Source organism: Lissotriton helveticus, chromosome 1_1 (genome assembly GCF_964261635.1).
Source record: "Lissotriton helveticus chromosome 1_1, aLisHel1.1, whole genome shotgun sequence".
NCBI lineage: Eukaryota > Metazoa > Chordata > Amphibia > Caudata > Salamandridae > Lissotriton > Lissotriton helveticus.
This window is the reverse complement of record NC_136057.1, coordinates 602,144,978-602,165,955: the sequence shown is the minus strand read 5'-3', so window position 1 is coordinate 602,165,955 and position 20,978 is coordinate 602,144,978. Positions and strand designations below refer to the sequence as shown.

Below are 20,978 nucleotides of genomic sequence, written 5' to 3'. Positions count from 1 at the left end.
CGAGGTTGAAGCCAAGAATCCCTTGATGTCAACATGTAAGAGCTTGCTTCTGCGCGTCGTGGTGTTTGTGTTAAGGTGCAAGGCTTGTTTCCACATACAACACTTACTGCCCCATTGAAAGGACCCATGATTGACACATTCACACGCTGCATGCAACTGTAGCGTTCTAGTGGTAAGCGCTGTCCACGTCGCCATCATCTGACCTGCCTACTCTGCGCTCAACACAAATATGGATATAACTTCCTGAATTCACCACTTCCTTTAACTGTCCTGGAACGGAAATCTCGTCATCTGCCTCAGCTCCTGCCTGCACACTGGAGATGTCCTGGGTGTGATCTTGCTTTGTGTGCACTGCTGCCCTGCTGTTGCTGTGGTGCTGTTCGCTGCTGTATGCAGGGATGCACACTGACTACTTTACAAACCCTCCTGAAACCCTGTAGATTAGGGTGTGATTTATATACGTCACAAAATAAATAAATAAATGTAAGCACAGAGCAGAAAACGTGGGTACTGTTTACATGAGAGGAAGACCGCCTCTCCTGTTACAAATGTTGTAATCACACGGGAGCTAGGAGGCAAGCAACATCACAACACTAACCTAACAAGGCGACCAGCACCCCAGAACACACACACTGCAACACAACATGCTTTTGTAAGGTACACCTTCACGCTCCTCCTGGCACTGAAATAACAGATGTGTATTGTCATCCAACTCAAATGGTACTTATTTTAACGGCCTCGGAAGGATGAAAGGCTGAGTGGACACGACGGGATTCGGACCAGTGGCTATGAGAGGCGGCATTAGTGACCTTAGCATCCGGCCAGGTGACCACGTACCTATAGCTTGTGCCAACGCGATGACCACCTCCTGGCATGTTGTGATTTCTGTTACCCCGCATACGATTCGTTGGACGCCGTCCACCCAGACTTTGAGCTCCATGGCACGCGGGCAAGGACGAGAGCGTCGTCAGGTGTCAAGTCATGTTGGCTCCGCGGAAAAGAGCATCAGGTGTCAGCTGCACAAGGGACAAAAAAAACAAAAACGTCATTAAAATGTCATTGGCACAATAGTGGCAATTCAATACATCATCAGAGTTACTAATTAACAGAACGCTGAATAACTGCCACATAAAGACCTGGATGTATTTATTCCTTTAATACACCCAGTGTCGAACCTCAGTTTGCCGGCAGCTGTATTGGCCCTCTTCTGAGTTTCCCGTTCCCCTCACCTACACGGCTCGTGCTCTCTGGCTTCAGGCCCTGGTCAGGGGAAGGCCGCCCAGTGGCTCCTACCCGGAGGTCCTACAGACGGAACTCCCTCTCGAGCCGTGCGTGTCCCGGGGGAGCAGGACCCAAGGCAGGAGAGGCCCCTGAAACAGCTGACAGTGAGGGGCGCACTTTGTGTTTTTGTAAGATGGATGACCGAACCCTCCCGCTGGGAGCCTGCCAGCAGCTCCAGTCAGGCGTGGACGGAGCAAAAGAGGAAAACAACCCGTTTTGTCAGAGAGCCCGAACTGCTGATCGCCCCCTGTGTGGCGGGGGAGTGGAGGAGGGGGAGGGGGCCCTGACAGGCCCTCCATGTCATCAGTGGGATTAGAGTGGGCTGCAAGGGTCTGACAAGGGCGGCGGAGAGGGCACCGGACACCAACAGCGTGGAGACCGAAGGAGGACTGGCAGAAGCTGGGTAGGAGTAAAACTGCGCGCGTGTGCAGAGCTCGGCGATGCTATACAGGACCAAAGCCCCTTCTTAATTATGCGGAGTGTAGGACCAGGTAAGCACCAGGGATGGCAACCTTTTGCAACAAAATAGGGAAATAAAGCAGCATAATGCAACTCACGCTGTTACAGTACTGTTCCGTTTTTTTGTCCTTTTAAAATACTGTCTGAGCAAAGTTAATACAAGTTGTCATGTAAAGCACTTTAATGTCCTTGGACCAAGCTCGTGCTGTACAAAAAAACTAAAAATAACCATCAATCAGCATTAAATGAAAGAGGGCCATTAAAATCAGCGAAGCATTTGCCACTGCACGGAACCACACGTGGGGGATTTGGAAAAAAACAATTTTCGATCTCTTTAAGCTACAAGCGCATTTTTTGTGTGAAATCTGCAAATTGTGCTGAACATGCTGGCTTATGTGGCAGATTCGGCACGTCCATGATATGCGGAAAACTCCGCGGCTGCAGAATGGCATAATCCAGAGGGTCTCGTCTGTAGCTGATGTGGCTGTCAAATGATCAGAGTCAGGAGTGTAAACTTGAAAGAAAGGCTACCACTCGCTCATGGGAGGCAACGCTACGTCCATGTCCACTGCACTGTCGTCACGCTTACATACTTCATGCATAGTGAACACACAGTACATCAGAAATGAAGCTGAAATGCTTAGGGCCTGATTACGAGTTTGGCGGTTTTGGAACGGGCTACCACGCCAGCGCCCTGCTCCAAGACCACACAACCCGTATTCAGTCTGCCCGCCCAGGGCCAGAATGGCCGTTGCGGGCACCGGGCAATCCCCCGGTGCGCCGCAAGGGCGAGAGCCAGTTTTGGGACCCTGGGGACTGTTTTTGTTACAGGGCCGTTTATGCAGGACAGCTGCAAAATCGGCCCTGTAACAAAATCGGCCGAAAACCGTCCCCGGTAAAGAGCTCGGTCGCACCCCCAACCTCTCCCCCCACCCCGGGGGCCGGCCGAGCAATTTGCCGGGCCGGTTTTGGTTCCCAGTCCGGCCCTGTGCCCGCCGGATTACGAGTGGTGATCCTGGTGGGTGGTTCTGAGGCAGCAGTGCTCTTTTAAAGCTCGTAGGACAGCCTTAGAAAGGCACCGCCCTAGGAGCGCCGTAGCCCGATCCTGCAGTAACAGAAATGCACAATATTGTGCATTTCTGTCCATACAGGAATGGGGGTGCAAATGTTGTGCCCCCCTGCATGCACCCTAATGCACAGAGGCAACAGGTGGCCCTGTAGGTCCCCCTCGGTTTGCTCAACGCCACCCTTTTCATGGTAGGCTCCCAGCCATGAAAAGGAGGGCAGTGAGGAAACTCGTAATATGCTCGGTGGTGCCGCTACAAAAGTGCCAGCATATTACTTCCTCAGACCACTGCGCCAATGCCACAGGATCAAGGATCCTGACAGTAGCAGTGGTTTAGTGGTGGTCCAACCGCTGTACTTGTAATACTGCGAATGGACCGCCAGTCTGGCGGTCCACAGACTGCCACTGCGGGTTCGGCAGTCCTATGGACCACCAAACTCGTAATCGGGCCCTAAGTGTGGTTACTCTCCTGCATAGCGAAGTAGGATACACTAGGTAAAAGCAGCACCTGTCTTAAGCTTATATGTTACACCTGGCAACGACTCCCAAGAGTCTCGTTTTTTAGCTGTTTTTACAAACTAGCACAACTATTTCTAAGCTGTGCCCTTTTCAAATCCTTAGTAGTTAATCTTTATGAGCCATGCTCCTAGAAAACACTTGTATTCAAAGTTTTGGTGGTGTTTGCTTCTATGTCGTTATCATAAATGAGGCAGTTTTGTATGATTGCACAGTTACACATTTGAAGATTACAGTTAAGAATCATTCGAAAGTAAAACTTGTGTAAGCGGTCCCATGTTTTCGCACTATTAGCAATACGGCCATAAAAGAGCAAACAGCACCAAAACTCTTAGCTTTACACCAGAGCCAATTAATTTTTCACTGACATTTGCATGTATCAACTGCTGTAAAATGTCGTCATTGCCCTGGTCAGTCAGTGCAAATTTCAGTAAAAATTATTATTGAACTAGTGCCAAGCCAGACCACGGAGGAACCAAAATGCTGGCCATCAGTAAAATGGAATTTGTCTGGCCCCAGGATGTTTTCTGTGTTTTGCTGGAGAGTTTTAGATTGTGAGAGTGGACAGTTACAAAATCAAAAACAATGGTCAGAAGGACTTGCACAGTCTCTTTTACTTTGGCAACAAGGACATTCAGTTTAAAAGCCTGAAGTGTAGGGAATGTTCTGGATCAGCAGCTCCTACCACAGTAGACATCGGAGGTGGTGCTGGACTGAGAAACATTTAGAAACGTAATTTGTGAAAGTGTCCTCACAGCGGTTGTATGACACAACCACACATTAATTTTCCACGTGTTTCTTTAACAACGTGGGCGGAACAACGAATGCGTCTGAACTACGCATTCCATTTACCACGCAAGCCGTAACAACGACTTGCCTTAGAGGGGTGCTAGACTTTGGAGTAGTATAATTTACTATCCATCTCCAGTCACCGAAACAGTAGGGAAAGCGCTGGACTTTAAAGTCCTACGCCACTTGATCTAACGCATATCGTAACGGCGTGCGTTGTAAATGTAATGCATGGTTTACACGCATTCGTTATTCCACCCACGTTGCAAAGGCAGCACGTTGTTTGGCAGTCATTGTATTTGCCATTTCCCCTCACAGCTGATCTAAACCGGCTTTTAGTTTGTGTGAAGAATGTGTAGCATCTGTTTCTGATGCTTAATACAGCCAGCACTAGTATTGTGAACAACAACATGGCTGAGTTTTCTAAATGCCTGAGATATACAAAGGAAAGTGAGAGTTGGGTAAAAGGCAAGGGAACCAAAGACTGAACAAAGACGCTCTCTAGCTGTAGGCAGATGTGGAAATTGGTAGACTTTAAAAGAGCCTGTTTCCATTAGGAATTGGGTTAGTTCAGCCTCAGAACAGCAAATGTAATTTCCAATTAGGTTTTCAGAGTATCCATTGTGAATAAGTATGAAGCAAATGTTGACAACAACGAACTCCAGCGGAGTTTATTCACATACTTGTTGGATGGTCTAAAACCTTGACTCCAATACTTGGCACTCTTCGGTGTATCAAACCTAGGATTGGGCACCAAGCAATATATTTAACATTCCAAGCTATAATTAGTAAAGTCTACAAATATAAAAGTGAAAAGAGCCAATAGTGAAAATAATTTAAATATCGTGTGCCATCTACGTGTTAAAATCCCCATCCATCTTATTCTATTTTAAAAAGATAAACTTGGGTTGAGGAAGTAAAACCAAGAGTCCGGATATCTGAATGCTGAGTTCACTGCTGGGACACCAAGGCTTGTCTGTGAGCATCTTAACATATCCATGCTCCGATATTTAGATAGACTGGGCTTGTGGAGACATGAAAGGCTGGAAAACATTGCTTCCGGCGAAACTTGTTCCGCAGCATTTCCTAAACTCTGAGGGTTTTTCAATTAATCGAGACGAGATAGTGGGGTAACCACAAGTGCACACCACATGTAAATGTTCTGACACGAAATGGCTGCTTTGCCCTAAAACCAGTCTGGAAATAAAACCTATTCTCCCTGTAAGAATGTATGTAGTGATACATACAGCCTGTAAGAGCACAAAGCAACAGCTCACTCTGAATATTGACACACACAGGAGACAGCTAGAGGACGAGCGCAAATAAAACCTTTTATTTAAGCTGTGTGGACCAGTGTTGGACCAGCCTCGCGAGCAATCTGGCACTTCCAGATAGGCCAGTTTGAAAGGGCCTGAGTGTAGTACGTTTTATTTTGGTCCTCTGGGCTGTGATGGGATTAAAACAAAATAAAAAATAAAAAAAGCCCACACACTGGCCCGTTCACACTGGTCTATCTGGCAGTTCTAGACTGCCCGAAAATCCAGTCCAACACTGGATGGAGGTTAATTTCAAATGGGTTAATTGTGTAGATTTTAAGGTGTACTTCAAGATTTTACCCAGCCTTAGGTCAATAGCTCCATATAAATACCTAAGGCTGGTTTAACAAGTATTGCCGAAGTCAGACGGTCTTCCCAATGACACCTATAGCACCTATTGACTTTGCCAATCCTTCGCTCCCCACTGGCAGGCGCCTGTCTCAAAGACACCCACTGCGAGTATGCATACATTAATCACGGCCAGTCTGGAATGCTTTTTGATAAAACAAATGAAAAATCATTCACAAATGGTTACTGTGCGTGCACGCATGTAAGTGGCAGTCGTATTTGAATGTTTTTTCCTGTATTTTAAGAAAAAACATTCAGAGATGGTGGCCAAATGTGTGTGTATCAGTGGCGGTCATCTTTGAATGGTTGCTCTTAAAACAAAATAAAACACTTTTGATGTTGGCCAATGTGCTTGCTCATGCATACATAGAAGCCATCTTTGTATGGTTTTTCAAAGAAAAAAAAGCTTTCAAAGTTTGCATACACACATTTGTACGCACCCATGATGGTCATCTTTAAATGGTTTACTAAAATCAAAAGAAAAAGCAATCTGAGCTATCTGTGTGCATCTGCACACATGATCAGTCATCCAAGAATGGTTTAAAATCCATTCACATATGGCTACCCATTGATACCCTGGTAGGCTTCAGTAACAGTCTGAGAGGGCTGGGGGCAAGCAAACACTAGGGATTAATAATATATAAGGACAGGGAGGATTGGAAGCAGGGTAGTAAAACAGAGAGAGGCACACAAAAGTAGAGCAAACAGTTCCTTATGCACCACATAACATCAGCAACTGAAGGATACAACTCCTCCAATCAAAACATGGTGAGACCGAAATGCTCCTTAGGTTAAACATACAAAAAAATAGGCAAGAAAGCCATGGAATGAGGAGCACACATTGAGATACACAGGAATATCTTTGACTCATGAACGAGGGGTGGACTCACAGCCCACTCTAAGTCTACATTTGATACTATAGGTTTGTGTGCCAAACAACAGCTACAACTGTCTGTAGGCAAGATCTGACAACCTGTTTCCACTAGAGAGCAAATAGCAGTTTACAGGAGCAACAGGAGAAGCTTTCTCAAGGCCCTCCTCCAGTTTTTCTATTCTTCGTTTGAAATAGGGATTCCTTTAATTCGTGCTAATTACACTTGAAGAGTGGGTTTTAACCTTTTGATTTCTGTCGACACCCCAATGAATCATTACTTGAATCCTGAGAACACGCCTGAGTCATTGCTGGAAGCCAGGGACCACCCACCTAAGCAATTTCTATGATTTGAACCTCAAAACAATACACAAAAATACGAATACAAGTACACACCAAACAGAGGCTCAAATATTGAAATATTTTGTTCAGAATCAAATACAGACAAAGTTTTCAAAATGTTCTATATGGCTTCTTTATTTGTATATACTGTATTCAATTTAATTAATTAATTTTCATAATATTTAATTTTGTAAAACAGTCACGGACCCTCAGAGTAGGCCTCACGGAATCTCAGGAGTACTCAGACCACAGGGTAAGAACTGCTGCTCTAGAGGGGATAGAGGAGACAGGTGATTTAGGACCAATCAGAGATTTAAGTGGGGTGTGTCCTGCCAGTGCCCAGCACTGGTAGAGAATATAAAGACATTGGAACGAGTCCACCAAACCAAAAAAACAACAATAAAAAAAAATGTTGCACATAAATGAACAATAAACAGACCAGACAAACTTTTCATTATTTTCCACACTAATGCAGATTGGGGAATTGTTATCTGCCACTAAGGCCACTTCTGACGGTAGTAATGTTCCACCATATTTTTTTACAATCAATGCAAAAGACACCTTTTTGGCTTACCTCCCATGCAGAAGAGATATACCCCAGAGCAGCAGGGTAAGCTTCCTTTGTAGGCAGCCCAGGCATAATACATGCAGCAGTAGTGTCAGGACCCTTGTTTCAGAATTGAGGGGTAGGACTGGGTTTAATGTGGTAGCTTTCTTCATGGCCCAGGCTGGTTCTTAACTCACTTCTTCCTCATCACACAGCATTTGTTCCCTAAACTTCAAAGGTTACATTTGTTGGTGGTAAGAATCTTACTCACACTCTCACTCCAGCAAAAATGGATACTATATTTTATTAAACTTACTAAATAGTGTCTGTCCCATCAGGAAGGCTTCTTAGGACTAGAATTCTACACCACTTAATAAGGAACAAATAAGAAAGGCATCATGGGTTAGTAAAATCTTCAAGGCTTTGTGAGAAGTATGATGAGATATAATATTTCATAGAGGCCACAAGAAAGAGGTCCAAGTCATGGATGCCTGCACAGAGAAAGCTCTACCACCCATCTGCACTCTCTTATAGCATGGAAATAGAAACAAGCATTGGTAAAACCAACAGGTATAGTTTTAATGCACAAAATTATGCAAACACGGTGTTTGCATGCCTGTGTTGGCACATCAAATCCAGATCAGCTGGATATGGCAATGCTTGTTTGTCAGTGTATATGAAGTTCTCCCAAAATTAAGTCCTGATTTAGACATTGAAAAGCCTAGTGCAGTGTAAATGCAAAACCTAAAAGATTGTTTTGTGCATGTAATGTATCTAAGACATGAAGAATGTAATGTGTGATTATTCTGTGTACGGTGAGAGATTACTACTCCCCTGGGTGGAGCCAAAGCCCACTCTATGTATATTTTAAAGAATTGGTAAAAACAGGTCTTTAAGACAGCTGCATTTTCAAGTCAAACCTAAAACATCCCTCTTTATTGCTGAGATGTCAAGGGTCTGGGGGAGTGTAGAAGAAACACCAAAGCCATACACAGCTCCCTTGCAGCTACTGACCAGCAGAGCACGGAAGCTTAGGGCCCGATGTAGGTAGGTCTGAGCACCAAACTACGGCACTCAGACCAATCACAACGCTACATTGCAGCATTGTGATTGGCTTAGGTGAGCCAATCACAACACTGCCTTGTAGTGTTGTGATTGGCTCAGGGGAGCCTGGCTGCTTCCTCTTCGGCCAACATGGAGGAGAGACTATGTGGGAGAGACGCAGCAAGGAGGTAAGTGCCTTTTCCTTTTTTTACACCCACTTAGCCCCTCGCCCTTTGCCCTGCCACTCATTATCCATGTCGCCAGCCAGTGTTCAGTAGCAGTATCTCTCTGTTGATTGGCCAAAGTCACCAGCTTCTAATGGCTCTGCCACTTTTGCTAGCTTGCTGAATGTGCCATTAGATAGATGTATTGCATATACCACTGACTACTACAGTGAAATGTGTACACATGTTTGGCCATAGTCATCAACTTCCAGTACCTAAGTAGCTCTTTGGTATCAATCTCCATGGCCCATTAGAACAATATATTGCACAAGACTATTGACTTTCTAAGTGAAATGTATGCAAATGATAAAGTTTGACTTTTTAATCTCATGCATTACATCTCCATGTCCAACTCGCAAAAAAATTATCTAGTTACTTTGCTACAAAATGCCCAAATGAACTTCCCAAAGGCGAAGATGAAAGTGTCAGTAGCGTGCATAACACAGGCATGCATTAGTATAGAAAGACTAACTTGATGTTGTAAATGCATGCAGACTGTACTGCATATCTAAGTTTGTAACCTGTTTAGGGGGCGAACAATGAAATGTGTCATGCCACCCCGACTGGCGGCTTGGCACCTGACAGACAGAAAGTTCTTGGAACAGCTGATAGAAGACACCAAGAGATATTTCCTCCAAAACGAAGGGTCAGTGGACTCCTGCTGGGAGGACAACAAACTGGTGATACGTGGGCAATATCAGGCACAGATCGGGGTACAAAAGAAAGAGGATAGAAGGAAACATCAGATAATCAAGCAAAAAGTAGCGTCCATGGAGGCTGAGTTAGTAAAGGGGGGGTTCAGACGAGGAACTGGACACATCAATTGCGCATTGCACAAATTGAATTGCGAGATATTGCAGAAAATGCAGCCTTAGCGGTCCAGTGGAGGCTCTACGACGTAGGGGACAAAGCCACAAAACGTATTGCTTGGCTCGACAAGAGGAATAACGAAAGAGGGTAGGTGACGGAAATCTTCGACCAGAAAGGAGAGGCACGCACAGGAGCAGTGAAATTGCTGAGGCAGTTGTAGCCTTTTACGAAATTATATATGCCTTTAAATCCGACAGAACCAACTCAGACAGTAAAGGACTCTTAGAAACTATGATCCTGAATACCCTGACAAGGGACAACAGAGAGGCCTTAGACAGCGACTTGGTGGTAGAAGAAATAGTGGGGACACGTCATGGACTGCAATGCGAGAAAGCACCTGGACCTGAATGGCCTACCCCTTGAATTAATCAAGAGGACTGTGCAGAAGATAGCGCCCCACCTCCTGAATATGTTTATGGAGGCCAGGGAAGTGGGGACCCTTCCAGATGACCAAAGAACAGCCACTATTATGGTAATCCCCAAAAAAGGCAAACCACCTAGAATCTGCACCACATACCGTCCCATATCTCTGCTCAACGTAGAGCCCAAAGAACTAGCTAACGTCCTAGCAAAGAGACTATTAGGTGTCATAACGTCTGTGGTACACCTCGACCAGTCTGGCTTCATGCTGAAATGTAGCACCTGCTTGTACCTGAAACGGCTATATGGGATACATCATTTGACGGAGGCGTTTCAAGTAGATGAGGCGGCAGTTCTCCCCCGCAATGCCAGTATGGCGTTAGATAATGTGGAGTGGAAATACATTTTTGCGGTGTTGCCTCCACTGGGCTTTGGCCCCATCTTCTGCTCCTGGGTTCGGCTACTCTATGAGGCGCCGCAAACTAGGGTGCGGGTAAATGGTTGTAAAGAAGACACTTTATTCGGATAACATCGTATCCATGAAAGCACTGAGACACAACAACAAACAAGTTAAAAATATACAAATAAGAGAGTCATAATAAAAAAAAAATATTAGCAGCATACAGTATACAATAATCTTTAGGTTCATAAAAAATCATTAAAAGAAAATTTAAAAGCTTATGGATTAGACATCATTTGACGTGCTCAAACTGCAATTCACAAAAAAGTGCCTGTGTAAAACAAGCATTTGCAATGCAATAGGTCTCGCATTATGAAAGTTTGAGCTATTGGTCTTGTAAATGACAATTTTTTTATTTATGTGTTGATTTTGAAAATAGCTAAATTAATAGCTTTGTCATTTTCAATGCCAATAGTTATAACTTTCGCACATGTGACGACTATAGCATTTGTAATGCAACATGTTTTGTATTTACGTGACTTAGATGTATTGATATTACAAATAGCAACGGCTTTTAATTTTTTTAAATAATTAATACTTAAATAAAAGTGATTGTAATTTATATTGGCAATAGCTTAAACTTTTGTAAATAACGTTTGTGAAGATTATGTTCAGTGTATTTTATTGTGATGAAAATCCAAGAACAGAAGTGAAATAACATCTTTTTGTGACAATTGTAATAAAGCTTGAAACATTCAGAGAACATAATTGAACCAGTTGTTGTTGAATGGTTGCACAGATTGATGCTGTGGTGGTGGTGCTGCTGAGTTTTCTCTGAATCTGCACTCTGAATCTGCACTCTGAATCTGCACCCACAATCTGCACCCACAATCTGCACCCACAATCTGCACTCTGAATCTGCACTCTGAATCTGCACTCTGAATCTGCACCCACAATCTGCACCCACAATCTGCACCCACAATCTGCACCCACAATCTGCACCCACAATCTGCACTCACAATCTGCACTCACAATCTGCACTCTGAATCCAATCTGCACCCACAATCTGCACTCTGAATCTGCACCCACAATCTGCACCCACAATCTGCACCCACAATCTGCACCCACAATCTGCACCCACAATCTGCACCCACAATCTGCACCCACAATCTGCACCCACAATCTGCACCCACAATCTGCACCCACAATCTGCACCCACAATCTGCACCCACAATCTGCACCCACAATCTGCACTCACAATCTGCACTCACAATCTGCACTCACAATCTGCACTCTGAATCTGCACTCACAATCTGCACCCACAATCTGCACCCACAATCTGCACCCACAATCTGCACCCACAATCTGCACCCACAATCTGCACCCACAATCTGCACCCACAATCTGCACTCACAATCTGCACCCACAATCTGCACCCACAATCTGCACCCACAATCTGCACTCTGAATCTGCACTCTGAATCTGCACCCACAATCTGCACCCACAATCTGCACCCACAATCTGCGCTCTGAATCTGCACCCACAATCTGCACCCACAATCTGCACCCTGAATCTGCACCCACAATCTGCACTCTGAATCTGCGTCTGAATCTGCACTCTGAATCTGCACTCTGAATCTGCACTCTGAATCTGCACTCTGAATCTGCACTCTGAATCTGCACCCACAATCTGCACCCACAATCTGCACTCTGAATCTGCACCCTGAATCTGCACCCTGAATCTGCACCCACAATCTGCACCCACAATCTGCACCCACAATCTGCACCCACAATCTGCACCCACAATCTGCACCCACAATCTGCACTCACAATCTGCACTCACAATCTGCACTCTGAATCCAATCTGCACCCACAATCTGCACCCACAATCTGCACCCACAATCTGCACTCTGAATCTGCACCCTGAATCTGCACCCACAATCTGCACCCACAATCTGCACCCACAATCTGCACCCACAATCTGCACTCACAATCTGCACTCACAATCTGCACTCTGAATCCAATCTGCACTCTGAATCTGCACTCTGAATCTGCACTCTGAATCTGCACTCTGAATCTGCACTCTGAATCTGCACTCACAATCTGCACCCACAATCTGCACCCACAATCTGCACCCACAATCTGCACCCACAATCTGCACCCACAATCTGCACCCACAATCTGCACCCACAATCTGCACTCACAATCTGCACCCACAATCTGCACCCACAATCTGCACCCACAATCTGCACCCACAATCTGCACTCTGAATCTGCACCCACAATCTGCACCCACAATCTGCACCCACAATCTGCACCCACAATCTGCACCCACAATCTGCACCCACAATCTGCGCTCTGAATCTGCACCCACAATCTGCACCCACAATCTGCACCCACAATCTGCACCCACAATCTGCACTCTGAATCTGCACTCTGAATCTGCACTCTGAATCTGCACCCACAATCTGCACCCACAATCTGCACCCACAATCTGCACCCACAATCTGCACCCACAATCTGCACCCACAATCTGCACCCACAATCTGCACCCACAATCTGCACCCTGAATCTGCACCCACAATCTGCACTCTGAATCTGCACTCTGAATCTGCACTCTGAATCTGCACCCACAATCTGCACCCACAATCTGCACCCACAATCTGCACCCACAATCTGCACCCACAATCTGCACTCTGAATCTGCACTCTGAATCTGCACCCACAATCTGCACCCACAATCTGCACCCTGAATCTGCACCCACAATCTGCACCCACAATCTGCACCCTGAATCTGCACCCACAATCTGCACCCACAATCTGCACCCACAATCTGCACCCACAATCTGCACTCTGAATCTGCACCCACAATCTGCACTCTGAATCTGCACTCTGAATCTGCACCCACAATCTGCACCCACAATCTGCACCCACAATCTGCACCCACAATCTGCACCCACAATCTGCACTCTGAATCTGCACTCTGAATCTGCACTCTGAATCTGCACTCTGAATCTGCACTCTGAATCTGCACCCACAATCTGCACCCACAATCTGCACCCACAATCTGCACCCACAATCTGCACTCTGAATCTGCACTCTGAATCTGCACTCTGAATCTGCACTCTGAATCTGCACCCACAATCTGCACCCACAATCTGCACCCACAATCTGCACTCTGAATCTGCACCCACAATCTGCACCCACAATCTGCACCCACAATCTGCACCCTGAATCTGCACTCTGAATCTGCACTCTGAATCTGCACCCACAATCTGCACCCACAATCTGCACCCACAATCTGCACCCACAATCTGCACTCTGAATCTGCACTCTGAATCTGCACTCTGAATCTGCACTCTGAATCTGCACTCTGAATCTGCACCCACAATCTGCACCCACAATCTGCACTCACAATCTGCACTCTGCACACTGCACTCTGCACACTGCACTCTGAATCTTCACTCTGCACTCTACATATGGTATGTTATGCTTACATACGTTCCATATATTATCCATGTATATGCCACATTTAGTTAAGAATATATGTTCTGTTTAGTTACATTACTTTGTTTGTATACCCTTTTATGCTGCTCTAAAGTTATTTCAATGGGTGAAATGCGGAGCCTGGGTAGCAGGAAGGAGAAGAAAACAGTACAACTTAACAATACTAAATATATTGTAAAAAACACAAAACGCTCGATTTCAAAGTGCTGTTGTTTCAGCTGCTGTATTGTAATTGTTGTTGATAGTTTAAGAATCTTCTAATAAACGACTAACGACCAAGTAAAACGGTTAAAAGGAAATGTAAAGAAAAAGAAAAGAAAGGGAAAACAAGGCAGTGCTGGGAGGGGGGCTGCGCACCAACTGAAGTGCTCTGGTTGCACGGCCTGCAGCCGTGTGAAGTGATAAGCCTTTGAAGTATGTCACGGCGCCTGAGGGGAGAGCAGAGTTCTGACGGCAAAGTTAGGGGAGGAGAAGTAAAGGCTGTGTTTGCGAGGGGAGGTGCTGGTGTGGGAGGCGTGCTGCTACGGCCTGGGGGAAGCTGGCTATGCAAGTTTATGGCCCAAAAGCTCGTGCCTGTGGCCACGTGAACTTCATGAAAACGCCAGCAAAAAGCTGGTGGTTTCATGAGGATTTTGAGCACTTGAATTCTCGATCCCTCAATGCGCTTGCGCGCATTGTGGGTCACGAGACCTAAAAACAGCTCTTCGTCGACCTAGGTAAGTAATCTCAAATAAGCGTTTTCCAAGCTGATGGGCATAAGCTTTTTAAAATATGGAGTTAAGAGCCACTTAATAAACTTTAAATAGTATTTACAGAAAAACAAGAGGTGGGAAATAGATTGGCCATTCTGGCCATCACATGGACAAGATATGCGATCAAGGTCGGAATAGTGACCAAGGGGAAAACATAATACAAATTTGATAGTGCCAGCCCTTAGACAAAACAAAAGGCTCCTCTCCCAGTGGATCATCGGTAGTGTAATGTAATTAGCCATTGGGTGTACATTATTTTCATTAGCCATGTAGCTATGAACAAGGGATTTTTTTGATTCCTTTTCGAACCTTTCTGCTCTGTGTAGCGAATAGAGCACATTCCTAAGCTCACTTTTGTTTTCGGCCATTGCTGTGCTAGGATCTGAGAAAATGATTCCCTTGTTAACGCTGCAAAGGCTCTGATACACCCCTGACAGCCATAGTATGTCCTTCCCTTTCACACATCCTATGCAATCGCTGATAATCTCTCTCGTTAGGGCTGCGGCAGGGTTTTTCCAAACCGATAACCAGAAAAGGGCAGGGTGGGCCCTAATAAAATCTTCGATAAAATGTAAGTTAAGTTCCTTATGGCAAGTATATTGGGGTGTGAAGATTGGGACGCCTAATGACTTCCTGCAAAATCTGTTCTCTTCCTGTTGGATGCAGGTACTATTGGCAAAGCCCCAAACCTCAGCGCCATACGTAGCTATTGGGACTTACATTTTTTTTTAAGATGGCTATAATGGCACCTGTTCTCTTTGGGCGTGGGAGGCTAAGAATCGAGTTGGAAGCCTTTGAGAACTTGCTCCTGGAGTGAGCCATATGCTCAGTCCAGGAGCCGTTTGCAGCACAGACCACCCCAAAATAAGGAAAGGTGCTAGTGCTCATCAGCTTCTGGTTACCAAAGGGCTAAAGCAGCTGCGACCCCTGGTGACATCGAATGACCTCCAAATATAACGTCAAAGCCATCCTGCGAGGACTTCCTAGGTCAGCACGAGCACCTATCTAATGGGCGCCTTCTGTTCTCAGGAGCAGAAAATCCGGCATGTGACATCTTTAGTACCAGAAGCCAGGCTCACCTGCATACCTCATACAGGGCGATGAGCCTGGGTCGGCATTCTTCTGACGAAGAAAAATATTCCTAACACGTGTGACAAAGCCAACAAGGAGCAAATCCCGCCGCCAACTCAACATTCCCGAAGGCAAAAAACAGAACCCCTGAAGCACGCATACCAGACTAATGCTCGCCAAGCATGGAAGCGATTACTGGAGAGAATCTGTTTGATGCTCCATCTGACGAGAATTGGGAAATAATGGAAAACACATCTCTTCGGAATTCACCTGTCCGACAGCTGACTTCTGTGGTGTCCCGTCTTCATGAGTCTACACCTGCAATTCATTGAAACTGTTGCATTTAATGTGAAGTGTTTATTACAACGTGTTTCACGGGTGGTAACTAAGATTTCTGCTGTATACCCAGTGGTTCAAATTAATCAAAAATGCGAGAAGTAAACAACCCTTTCATTCGAAGTCCCTAAAAAACACATCTACTTAAAGGCTGCTCTTTGTTGGATGTGCCACTGTACTTACAAGCAGTGTATAAAAGGATTCCCTGTGTGGAAAGTCACAGCTTGCTTTAATACTTACCGGGGATACACTGGCCATTTTAGTCAGCAGAACACTTTGGGTGCATTCTTTAAATTAGAGGATTTAATGTGGGGATAAAATGTCCTTGTCGACTGTGCCAATGGGTTACTGTGTAATATTGAGACATTGAGACATTATATCTTCTGCAGTAGCAAGACATTTTAGATGTTTTCGCTCATATTAGCTCTTTTTAGAATGCTGTTTCTTAAGCAACTTTATATTTGTTATGTATTTCACTTTCTTAGGGTGTAGCACAGAATTTTTTTAAACAATTCAATGCAATGCATTTTAGCAAGCTATACAAGCACTGGTCTCGCCAATAGGCCTTCCGTTAACAGCCTTTTTGTTTTATTTTGTCATGATTTTTGCCAACCTTTACAGGTGATAAAGCTGCTGGGATTGGGTCAATCTAAAAACAAAACATTGGCTAAAAGGAAAATTATTTATATTGGTTTCGGAAAGAATGTGATGTCATTGTAGTGAATTGCACTGAAGGGACCTATTTGGTGTGAATGTGCTGCTTGTGAAAAAGGAAGAATATTGTATCTCACAGTGAAGTTATTCAATGGCTAAAATGGGCTAACTCATTGCCCTAAACTGTATGCTGCTGTGAGTGGACCAAAAATGTAAATGTCACAATATCAGACCTATAGCTGAAAAGAGATGGCTGAAGGCCCCAGACGTATAATTTAGTAAAATTAAAAGCTACTGGTTAAACGCCTGACCTTAAAAGACAGCTGGACGAATGACGGATATGAGGCAAGTTTGACAGTAGGGGAGGGGTGAGAAGGCAGATCAGTTCAACCAAGGTATGTCAGCAGTTTCTGGTACGTATTTAAATAACATACTTGCAGAAATTACATGCAAGGCCCTACAATCATGGTTTTCTTTCTCTCCAATCTATGAGCAGGACCTACAACAAACTATATCCAAAGTAAAACCCTCAAACCATCATCAGGACGCCATTCCAGGCTTTCTCAGCAAATCTCTTGCCACTCACCCACAGCCCTTTTGGACCACCATGGTCAATTTGTCTCTCAAACTGGGTCTCTTCACAGAATGACTTAAAATGGGTCAACTCACTCCTCTCTTAAAAAAGCAACCTCTCGATCTAGAGAACCTGAACAATTACTGCCCAGTCTCCACACTCCCATTACTAGGCAAAGTCATCAAAAGTTGTGTGGAGTCTCAACTAGCCTCACACATTTGAACAAACAGCCACCTAAACACTCTCCAATCAGGTTTCCGCCAGGATCACAGCACAGAAACTGTGATCCTCCAAATAGTCAATGACTCCGATAGAATCCATGACTCTGGCGTTTTCGACACTGTCAACTATCTTGGCCTCCTTCAAATTCTGGAAGTATGCATGGGATGTGAATGCACTGTCCTCAACTGGTTCTCCTCCTACCTATCCAACCATTCCCAAATTGTGAAAATGGGCAACTCATTCTCGAGACCAGTCAGCTTTCACCAAGGGGTCCCTCAAGGTTCAATCTTCTCCCCAACCCTCTTTATCTTTCACCTAGAACCACTATGTATGTTTCTCAGAAACTCTGGGATTCTCTTCCACCTCTACACCAACAACACCCAAATATACTTGAAAATCTCATACCAGGAGATGCTGCGCAGCTTTCAAATACACTCTCAAAGATTCAAAACCGGATGTCCAACCACCATTTAAACCTCAACCCAACGAAAACGTAATTTATTTTTTAATCTCAACGCTGAAAGCAAAAACTCCAGCACAAGAATGGATGGCCAACTTTCGCTCCCTGGATGGCTGCACTGCGATTGTCCAGAGTACCAGATCACTCAGCATCACCCTTGATAATCATCTTAATCTTCACATCCACATAGCCACACTCCAACAGACCACGCCCGAAACCTTGGCATCATCCTAGACTCCTCCCTCACCATGACCGGCCAGATCAATGCCGTCGCCTCCACTTGCTTCAACTCCCTCTGCATCCTCCGCAAGACCTTCAAATGGATCTGCCCCGAATGCAGAAAGATCTTCATCCACGCACTCATAACCAGCAGACTGGACTACAGCAACGCCCTCTTCGCCGGAATCAACAGAAACCTGCTACACAAGCTCCAAACCATCCAGAACTAAGCAACCAGACTCATCCTTGGAACCCCACGACACGAGCATATGACCCAGCATCTACAAGCCCTCCACTGGCTCCTAATCGAGGAGAGTAATCTTCAAGCTGCTCACCCATGCCTAAAAATCACTCCACAACATCGGACCCAAATACCACAACGAGAGAGTATGCTTCCACATACCCAAAAGGAACCTCCGCTCCGGCGACCTCACCCTGGCTGAGACCCCACACATCCACAGATCCAGAGCAGGCAGAAGAGCCTTCTCTTTCGTAGGCCTGGAACAAGCTCTCAGTCAGCATCAGATGCTCCCCTACTCTGCACACCTTCAGGAAGTGTCTCAAGACTTGGCTCTTCAACTTCAACTAATACAGAGTTGCACACTCCCTCTCCCACCCCTCCCAACGCCTTGAGACCCTCACGGGTGAGTAGCGCGCTCTATGAATCCCTGATTGAATGATTGATTGATTGACATAGCAGCCACGCCAATAGCGCACAACGCCAACTTAGGCAGCATTGGGGCATCAGACAATTGATTCCTGAACAAGACCTCAAAACAGTGGTGCAGTTTCTCGTTTTCTCTAGAATTGACTATAGAATTGCCCTGCTCTCAGGCCTATCCAAAGTTTACCTAGGCCCACTAAGAGCAACACTACATGCTGCAGCATGGGTCGTCTTAGGGCTCAAGACATTTTACCACATTTCCCTTGCCCTGCTATCGTTCCAACAGCTCCCCATTGAAGTGCGGGCCCAATTCAAATTCGCTTGCATTACCCACAGAGGGCTGCACTCCTTCTCACCCCCGCCCCCTGCTATCTAAACGAGAAACTTAAAATCTCTGGAGCAAATAGGGGTTCCAGAAGTGCCCAATCCCTGCTCCTGGAAATCCCCTCCCTTCCGTCGAGAACGATACATGAACCAGTCTTTCTCTGGTAGTACCAGTAGAATCTGGAACTCTCTGCCTCCCTCACTCCACCTGGCTAGCAACCATCAAAAAGGTCCTCAAGATCCTCCTATTTAACAGATATCTTGGTTAATCCACCCTCCACCATACTTCAGTCCGCTCTCCACTGCGCCCTGATCTACCTTCGTTATATGGGCCAACCATCGAAATTGATGCTTTAACTGTGTATGTCCTCTGCCCAACTGTTGTAACTGTCTCTCGTGGTAACTCCTGTACACATCCACTGATGTAAAAGCCAGTGTTTAACTACTGTTACTGTAACCCGCTGTAACCCTTTATCCTGTGTGCTGTAAAGTGCACTGTTGGCTTTCGGGCCATGTCCCCGCTATATAAAACGGCAAAAATAAATGCATAAAATAACAGTCAGACTTTCTAATTAGCCCGTTCCAGTGCCAAAGCGCTGGATAAACAAGGCTACCAAGTATTGGGGGATAAGAAAGCAGCAGGGGGGCTAAAACCTCCCATCATGAAATGTATTGCAAACAACTTAAAAGAAAGAAGAAGGGCTAGGCTGCGCCTAGATATACGTAAATCACCGCCTTTCAAAAGTAGCAGAGGAACTCTGGGAGGAGGGAGGCCCCGGTGCAGCCCGAGGCCTGCCAGCCCGAGGGCGGCTCTCGGGTTCCAGCTGCAATAACAGGCCTGCGCCGACCCCTCCCGGAGCGGCAGGAGGGCGAGCAGCGGGCCGTGTTTTCATAGGGCCCTGTGCCAGCAGATGGATCAGCCAATAGGCTGCGCCGGTCCGAGCAGACTCTGCGGGTAAACAAACCTGAGGGTTCCTTCAGAGGACACGCGCAGGAGGCTTCTGGAATGCCTCGTATGTATGTGCGCTGTCATCACATTTGTTAAAGAGCCAGAGAAGAAGAAACTTCAACGGGGCTGGCCGGGCTGTGTAAAGCCACCGAAGAACTTCAAAAAGACGGGCTTCTTTAAAATGGCCGCATTTACCTCACTTTAAAGTACGATATTTAATTTGTAAGGGGAATTAAGGGCTTTCTTTGTTTGACTTGTGTGTGAAGGAAGCTTTTCAACAGCAAGTTTCCACCTGAATGCAATCCTAGTTAATTCCCTAAATAAATACCTCAGTGAGGCGATACTTCTGTTGAACAGATCAGTGCGTGGAATGCAGGTCGCGGCTTTAACCCTGCTGTCTGACTCAGCCTGTCCCTGTCCGAGATGGATAAAAGGAGTACCACTTCGGGTTGATTGTAAATGGGCCTATATTAAGGCACACATTTGCACAGGGATCCTAAATTTAACAGTACACTCAAAATCAGTCCCTGTGGGTGCTGGGTGAGAACACGCAGATCTGGATTGAGGTCGAAGGCTGTCACAGCGCCCGGAGGTAAAACTCAAGCACTAAGGTATCCCACACAAAACGGCGCAATTAGACTCTGGGAACGTCAGACAATTGCACCAAGTAAAACTGCATCAGATGACAGAGACCAGGTCATTAGGGCTTTTTTTGATATGTATAAACATTACTAGCTTCCTGCTTATCTCCCAGCACAAAAGGCTTCAGCTCAGCTCCCTGCTGAGAATGCACACTCAAACTGTGCCATGCCAGTG

At 45.6% G+C, this 20,978-nt stretch overlaps 1 protein-coding gene across 2 annotated transcripts in view; it reads right to left on the bottom strand.

The window, feature by feature from the left end:
• RASSF8 (Ras association domain family member 8) overlaps window positions 1–20,978 on the bottom strand; it is a 326,220-nt gene that overhangs the window by 69,611 nt on the left and 235,631 nt on the right. For both annotated transcript variants that reach the window (XM_078674112.1, XM_078674113.1), the window contains one exon: window positions 838–1,016. In XM_078674112.1, coding sequence (XP_078530238.1) covers window positions 838–940 — 103 coding nt within the window. In that variant the 5' untranslated portion in view covers window positions 941–1,016. The remainder of the gene's footprint in view (window positions 1–837; window positions 1,017–20,978) is intronic.